General features: G+C 41.2%; 2 protein-coding genes across 2 annotated transcripts in view; both read left to right on the top strand.

Annotated features, from left to right (window-relative positions):
* Window positions 1-4,298, top strand: part of ptchd1 (patched domain containing 1) — a 10,767-nt gene extending 6,469 nt beyond the window's left edge. Inside the window, exons 4-5 of the mRNA XM_014005373.1 lie at window positions 1,578-2,248; window positions 2,347-4,298. Of these exons, the coding sequence (XP_013860827.1) occupies window positions 1,578-2,248; window positions 2,347-3,447 (1,772 nt within the window). The 3' untranslated portion in view covers window positions 3,448-4,298. The remainder of the gene's footprint in view (window positions 1-1,577; window positions 2,249-2,346) is intronic.
* Window positions 4,299-6,170: 1,872 nt separating this feature from the next.
* Window positions 6,171-8,465, top strand: part of LOC106515504 (uncharacterized) — a 16,481-nt gene continuing 14,186 nt past the window's right edge. The window contains exon 1 of the mRNA XM_014005342.1: window positions 6,171-6,439. The gene's annotated coding sequence lies outside the window, so the exon portion shown is untranslated. The remainder of the gene's footprint in view (window positions 6,440-8,465) is intronic.

Genomic DNA, 8,465 nt, shown 5'->3' with positions numbered 1-8,465 from the left:
CACACACACACACACACACACACACACACACACACACACACACACACACACACACACACACACCAGACTTTCTACACACATTTATCCTCCTGCTCCCCTGTTGAAGTGTTGGTACAATGTGCCTCTGCTGTCTAAGGTGGTAAGTGGTTTGCCATGTAGAGGTCACTGTAGGGGGAGGGGTGTACATGTGCCACTGGTGACTCATGGACACCATGGCAACCATGTTGGGGGAATTAAAAAAAACAACAACTTAAAAACCATCTGATGGCACATGTATAGGTACGCATGTACATGTATTCAATAAATTTTATATGAATTTGAATAATGTAAAAGTCCTACACTTAAAGTAAATCTGCTAAGTTTTAAATATGTGGCTCACCGACTGCAGCACTGCAGTTCCAGTTTCCAAACATGGCCGTCGAAGTCACGGAGCAAAAAGAAAATGCATTTCATGGAGTCGCTTCTGTCATTTCATGTATTTCTGCTTCAAACAGGATCAAGGTGTGACAGTATCCAGAAGGAATATGTTCAAAAGCATTGCACTCTCAGGTTGAAAAGTATATATCAATACAACTAAAGTGAAACCAAAATGTCCCAGCAAGAAAGGACAGCTTAGCTGGAATTGAGCTAGTTTTGATGGTATGTGTTCTTGTCTATTCAGGTGCAGAATGTCACTTCTGGAATGTGACAAATGTGCTGAAAGTAGAGAACAGAAACAAACTGAAGTATCAATCTCATCACAATATTATTGATACGATCTGGTAGGACTGGGTGATATGCCCCCCACTCCAAAAAAAAATCTCAGATGTTTTTAATCCCAAATTTGATTTTCGATTTTAACCATTTTTGCTTCCCACTTAACGGAGTGCCTCTGTTTCAGGTGTCGAAACAAAATTGTTATACTCCTGCATTTTGTGGCAAGAGCCTTCAAACAGAATTTGCTCCAAGTCAGAGGTTGCAAAYCCTAACCAGTTCCAGATAACTGAAAAAACAGTGCCTATTTTGGGATCCTCTTTGCTAGCTGCCATATTGTCATGTCGTGTACCAAGCCACTTGGGGGACAGGTGGGGTGACCTCTGAACTACAGAAGCCCCAAAGAGTGCACTGGTAGGGAAAAAAATCTTGATTTTCCCAAAATTAAATCTTTAGAAATGGCAAATTRGAATTAATCGATTAAATGAATTTATCGCCCAACCCTACGATCTGCCACCACATTATGTTAGTGTTGATTTTTAGTCATCCAGGACATAGCAAATCTAAAAAGAAGAAAAAAAAGACAAAGCTATTGGACCTCTACATTTTAGCTGAAGATGCCCAGAATTTCCAACTTTGTGACTCTGACACTATCAATATTTGATTGGATCTACATACCCTACTTCAGTGCTGCATAGGTTGGATCAAATGCTGCAAGGGATCTTGAATTTGAAAAAAAAAAAGATTAATCAAAAAGTACACAGATACACTGTATGTATAACTGTAATTAAGTTCTTTGTTTGGTTTACCAGTCCWATTTAAGACATGCTCTGGTTCCATGTTTTGTCTAATCTCATTTTAATCTGTGCTCCACATGTTGACAGGCCACGGGCTTTTCGGCTCTTTTGAGATGCTGTCGTCATGGAGGCGAACACGGGAGGACCAGCACGTGAAAGAGCGCGTGGCGAGCGTGTTCGAGGACGTCATGCTGCGTTTTTCCGGCTCCACCATGGTCCACCTGACGACGCTGGGCCTGGCCGCCTCGCCGCTCACCAACATGGACGCCGTCCGGCTCTTCTGTCGTGCCGCCGCCCTCGCAGTCAGCGTCAGCTACGTTTACATGTTGTCGTTCTACAGCTCCTGCCTGGTGTTCACGGGCTACTTGGAGACCCGGTACAGACACGGCTGCTTCTGCCGGAGAGTCCCCAAACAGGATCGACTGGACTCTAAACCGGCCTGGTACCGGTGTTTGATGCACACTCGTTACCAGGATGAGACGCAGTTGAGCGGCCTGCCGCGCGGAGCTGGCCCCACGCTGAACTCAAACCTGACTCACACAGAAATGCGTGGACATCTGACTAACTCCACAAACACACATTCACACTCTCAGAGTCACTCCACAGCAAGTATGGATTCTCATCCTCAGGATTCGCACCTTTTACTGGGGTGCGTGCGACGCTGCTATGGCGACTGGATCACCAACACTTATGTCAAGCCCTTTGTAGTTCTGCTGTACCTGGTTTACATCTCCTTCGCATTGATGGGGTTCCTTCAGGTGAGAAACACGTTACAAATGTATGACGATGAAATCATTTTACATAAACTGACACAACAGAAACCCAGATCTTTTACGGATGTTTTAATTACCAACAGGTCACCCAAGGTTCCGACCCCAGCGCACTGGTGGCCATGGATACAGCAACCGTCCTATACACACGTGCCCAGCAGCGTTACTTCAGCTCATACTCTCCTGTGATCGGGTTCTACATCTACGAAAGTGCCCCTTACTGGAACGCCTCGGTGCAGCGGGACCTGCTGGAGTACGCCAAAGGCTTCCAGAGGATCAGCTGGCTTGAGGCCTACCTGAGCTACCTGCTGGACCGCAATGAGTCCACAAGCCAGCCGCGCGAGAACTTCACCCACACGCTGCGCCACGCCTTCCTCCGCGATCCGCGCTTCGCCCACTTCGAGGATGACATCATCTTCGCGGCGCGCGGCCAGGGCGAGGAGCCCGACGTGGCGGCGTCGCGCCTCTTCCTGGTGGCCAAGACGACGGAGAACAAGCGCGAGGAGATGTCAGTGCTGCTGGACACGCTGCGTCGCCTCTCGCTCACCTCCCGCGTCCGCTTCCTCATCTTCAACCCCTCCTTCGTGTACTTGGACCGTTACGCCGCGGCGGTGGGCTCGCCCCTCAGGCACTCCCTGCTGGCAGCGCTCTTCCTGTTGGGGCTCTCCTCTCTGGCCATCGTGGAGCCGCTGGTGTCCGTGTGGCTGGGTCTCACCCTGCTCTCGGTCCAGTTCGGGGTGCTGGGCTTCATGACGCTGTGGGGCGTGGAGATGGACTGCGTGTCTGTGCTGTGTCTGATCTCGGCTCTGGGACACTCGGCGGACTGCAGCGGCCCGCTCCTCTGTGGTTTCGCCTCAGGTCAGGGCGAGAGCAGGACTCGCTGGGTTCGGTTAGCGTTGGAGAGGCACGGCATCCCGTCCTTACAGACGCTGGTGTGCTATGGCGCCGCCCTGGTGCCCATCGGCTTCGTACGCTCAAACCTGACGCGCACGCTTTTCCGCTGCCTCAGCCTCACCGCCGGTTGCTCGGCCCTGCACACGTTGGCCTTTCTGCCCGCCCTCCTCACCTTCCTGCCTCCCTCCAAAAGCAGAGACCACCGCCCAGGAAGGGAAGGCCAGAGGCAGGAGGTGGAGTGCGTTGAAATGAATGACAGCACTAGAGTAGTGGACCAAATTACCACTGTTTGAGCATGGAATTGTGGGGTTTATTTTGGCTCGAGCGTTGCTATGGTGGCTGACATCTGGGAGCTGTCTCAGTGTGGTCCAAATGGCCACAAAGCTTCCTGCTAAAGAAAACGCTGACACACTCGAAGACTGAAGGATAAGGACAGTGCAAAAAATATATATATATATCAAAAAAGAAACAAGCAGTAAATGGGTTTAAAGTGAAGCAAATGAAAAGAATAAAAAGGCAGGTCCTTGATGCACTGTCACCATGGTTTAATGCTTGTTACTAATGCTGTGAGGCATGCAAATGAGCCCCCACACCCACCCCCCAACAAAACAATCACAAGTGCGAGAAAGAGCCTGAATGCCATCAGAGAGGAAGTGCATCACCTTCCACTTCTCTGAAACTTGCTTTAGATCAGATCACTTTGTTTGCCTACTGCTGTCTGCCATATTATGTTGCACAATTTTAGCTTCAGTGACATGAGGCAATCAAATGTATAACTTGAGTATTTCTACTTTAATGCTGGACAAATAAAGTCAGAATAACAAAATTTGATTTGCAGTATTTCTTATAAAAAATCAGCTAAAATAGGGTATAAAGGTGTGCTTTTATTAGTCATGTGAATTACAATAATGGGATGATCTTGTATAAAATGAATGTATTCTCCAATAGGAGCTTTATTGTACATGCAGTGGGTTTTTAGAAAGAGGAGACAGCCGTTCAAACCATTTTTTGTGTTTTGATAATTCTCAAGACTGCACACTGTAATTGGCTGGCGTCTCTGTCAAAACATTGCCGTTCAAGATTACAGAAAAAAATACAAATAAATAACTGCACAAGACTATTTCTCTGCAGTGAAGCACACAAACCCACATCTCTTGTCATTATTCTTCTTATGAATGAGTTTTGCAAAGTTAGAAACTTCACAAAAAACACAAGAACTCACAGTGCATAAAATGTCTGACAAAACCTAAACAGACTTTCAGATGCCCTCAAAGTTAGAAGACATGCATTATTGTAGAACGTGTTGGGGTTTTACGAACTTAAGTAACTCCTGTGAGAATGTGGAAACGCACTGAATTGTTGACGTTTGATTAAGTTACCATAATTCCTATATTACTTACATTATGTTTTGGTTTTAACATGAAAGGTTAAGTCCAAAGGCAGGCAATCATGTGTCATTACCATTAACTAAATCATAAAATGCTGGTTGTAGTAAAAGTTTTCTAACCATAGAAGCCATTTGTTCTTATTGAATCTATGCAACGTTTGGCAGAAAAATAAAAAAAAAAAGTTTACAATCATTACACGTTTTACAATTATGTAAAGGCAAGCTTATTGAGATAAGTTGTAAGGCTCCTATACAAAAATAGATACAATAAAAAAAACAACAACCTAACCCCACTTGCTGTGTAATCTCACCTCACTGAGATCTGTGGTAAAAAGAGCACATTTGAACACTGCACAAAGACCCCGACTGTGATGAATAAAATGATTGCTGTAATGGTTTTAGAGCCCTTTGTTGTCCAGGTAATAATGCCAACACTTATGTTCTATTTTTGTTTTATTTATTATTATTATTTTTAATCTGTGTCTGTGTGAATGAAAAATACAGCTCTCTTTCAACTTCCTGTAATTTTCCCTGAGGAGCGAACCGAGTCAGGTGCTTTTAACTCTGCTGTGCTCATGAGTGAAGGTACAAGTGTGGGAGTCCTTGCTATTGTTAATCCATGCTGCAGTTCGTCACATGCCTGACTGAAAATGATGTACTGTAGAGGCTTTTTGCAGGTGCCACAGCCTTCAGTGGGACAATGAAGCCCCTGGGTACAAACTGGTTGGCTTTTTGATGAGCTTACGCACAAGTCAAGGAATCAAAAATTGTGAACATTTCTATTGCTTCTGTCAGTTCAAAGTACACCTTGATGTAGTCTTAGATGTATCTTTTTTTTTACTGCTTCATTGTAGCAAAGGAAGAAAGGATTAAACCATCACTGAGGGGGAACTTAAAAGTGCTGTGTCACTGACGAGGAGCAGTAGCCCACTGCAGTTCTGCTCCGCTKCACTGATCTGATACTGTTGTGTTTTCCCCCCACGAAAAAATGAACAAAAGCTGACACTTGACACCCAGTGGAAAATAAAGACACATAAGACCTTATGCTGCCCTCTTGTGGTCAGTGAACATGGTGAAAACACAATAAACAAAGACAAAACTTTGATTTAAAAAAAAGGACAGATAAAAAGACCCCAGGCTCCTCTTGACATGTTTGGGTTCATCCATGTCAGATGCCATTCCTGAAATCTAAATCCAAGTCATCATCTTGGTGCATGAAAGACAAAAAACAGACAACGTCTGACCTGTTTGTTAACCCAAATTCATCATTTCACGCTTGACACTGTGTGGAATTTCAGACTTTTATGTTTTTTCCTCTTTCAATTTGATCTTCAGATACCAGTTTTATGAAGACAAACACATACCAGATAAAGACTAATACTCTGGGCAGGAAGTGTCTGACCCTGCATCCTGTACTCCCAGCTGTTACCTTCCAGTCCCCCTGAGACATAATAAAACAAAGACAGATAGACAGCCAGCCAGACAGGACTGCTGAACAGGTTGTACTGTCTCCCTGTGTGCACCCACCTCTACCTTTGTGGGTGTGTCATTATTTCTTCCTTTAGGCAGACTTTGTGTTGCAGAATTTCTGATTTCCTGAAGTGGCTTCACACGCGCAAAAAAACCCATCTGCAAACTTGTCCGTGCTCTTGTGGGACACAGGTGGATACAGGAGTGACAACAGAGAGCAAGTAAAGACAAAGGAGGGGAAATAAACCCGCTGAGACGTGTTGCTGAAGATGCATCAAAATTCCAGCTGTATGACAGACAGATGATGGAAAATTCAGGAGTGATGGAGCGACATGTCTGGACCAGAATGAAGATAACAAGTCCACCTCCATAGGATTCAGTTATAGACATTCAAACAAAACAATTAAGCTTATTTTAAGAAACATCAGGTAAGTCATTTAACTATTACTAATTTGTAATACTAAAATTATAAACATTATTTTGTAGCTGCAATTTTTTTCAGTTTTCATTTTTCTCTGATGAACGACAGAACAGCTGAAATGTTACATGAATAGAAGTTACAGTTTAAGACTAAGAATCACAGTTAAATTAAGTATAATTCAACCATATAAAACTCTAAGATATAGTGAGGACTGATTAGAATCAGCTTTACTGGATGAATAAAAGAAATCAAAATTGTATATGTAGCTACACAAATTATTCAATAAGGTTTTTTTTTGTAATTATGCAATCGAAATACATTAGGTTGGGGAAACAAAAATATCTGTGTAAATGATATAAAGTAATATAATTAATAATGAAATCATTCTGAGTAGGTTAAAAATAAATCTCTTTATATATAAAGACATAGTTTATGCATAATTATTAAAAAAACATGAAGCAAACATTGTGTTATTATGATAGAACCATAAAAACAATAAAACAGTCTTGTTTTAAGCTGTCAGTAAATAACATCAATTGGAAAAGCAGAATAGAATGGCTGCAAATACACAAAGTTTACTGCTGATGGCCGAAGAACAAAACAAACAAACAAACAAAAAACATCAAAAATTATTCATTCTGTTTAGCCAAATAAAATAAAATGCTGTGTTGAAAAATGCAACCGACAGTATTTATACAAACTTTTAACTTAGGTTAGTCAAAATGCTGTGAAAAGAAACTATGTGCTTTTTATTGCTTCATAATTATAATGGTATGTTTAATAAAACAACTATAGAGAAAAAAAAAAATATATATATAGCTGAAAAGGAAAGTTTTCCAAATTGACTTCAATTAAAATAATTGTAAAAGTAAACAGATATAAAAATGATTTAAAAAATTAGTTTTTAATGATATCCCCAATAGCTGTCAGCTGCTAAGATAACATGAGCAAAATCATTTTAGCTTTCAGATATTGTAGAAAGAAGAGGGAAGAAGTAACGAGGGAAAAAAAAGAGACTAACCATAAAATCAATTTCAAATAATTTCTAAATCATTGCCAGGAAAAACATGACAATTTTTAGTTTATTTTTTTTTATGAAACAGATGCATCCACTTGTTTCACAGTCTGTGAAATTTGCCTAACCGTATAACCTCTGGGCTTATTTATCCTTTTTAACTAGCTGTTTTTCTTTTCCTCCTTAGATAGATTTGTAATATTTGAACAGTTTTGTTTTACTTGACTTGTGATTTTTCATTTGCAGAACTTGTCTGTCTTTAGTTCCACATACAAGTATACAGTGATTCCCTGAAACCCTTTGATTTACATGCCAGATCATTGTTTTAGTCATCACTCAAGTTCCTGTTTGGTGTGTTTTACACTTTGTTGTTATTGTTCTAAAATACAATTTCCCCTGCTTCTGTGTAATTTGAGTTATCATAATATCAATTCAGACTGAAGTTATTCTGACAACTTGCATCCTACAAACAAATTCTGTGTTTGGATCCTCTATGTTGTCTTTCGGTGACGATCAAATTAACCTTTAAACAGCTCAGGCTGACCAGGGATTCAGGAAGGCTTAACAGTCAATACATGCATAGGGAAGTAGACAAAAGAGATGAACACCAGGAAACAATAACAAACAACTCAAACTGTTTACTACACTAATGTTGCTGAGGGAAATTACTGCTCTTTTCTTTGACAATATACCATGTTATGGAAATGAAAATGTCAAAGTAGTCGATTCATCTTTATCTGAGCAGGCCACAAATCATCAATAGCTTTGGCTCCAGATGAATATACAACTTATTTACAATAAAAACACTGCTCTTAATATTTTTTTTTTCTCTGCGTGAAAAACAGCATTGTATGTTGTGACATAAAAAAGTATCAGTGGGAGTTGAGCTTTTATTTGTTTTGTTTTATTTTATTTATTTATTTTTTGTCTGTGGTGTAACCCTTGAGATGTCAAAGCTAAGTTTTTAAATTAATTTAAATGTTTAAAAATACCATACTATACCATACCATACCGTACT

Source organism: Austrofundulus limnaeus, unplaced genomic scaffold (assembly GCF_001266775.1).
Source record: "Austrofundulus limnaeus strain Quisiro unplaced genomic scaffold, Austrofundulus_limnaeus-1.0 Scaffold30, whole genome shotgun sequence".
Lineage (NCBI taxonomy): Eukaryota > Metazoa > Chordata > Actinopteri > Cyprinodontiformes > Rivulidae > Austrofundulus > Austrofundulus limnaeus.
This window is presented reverse-complemented; position numbering and strand designations above follow the sequence as displayed.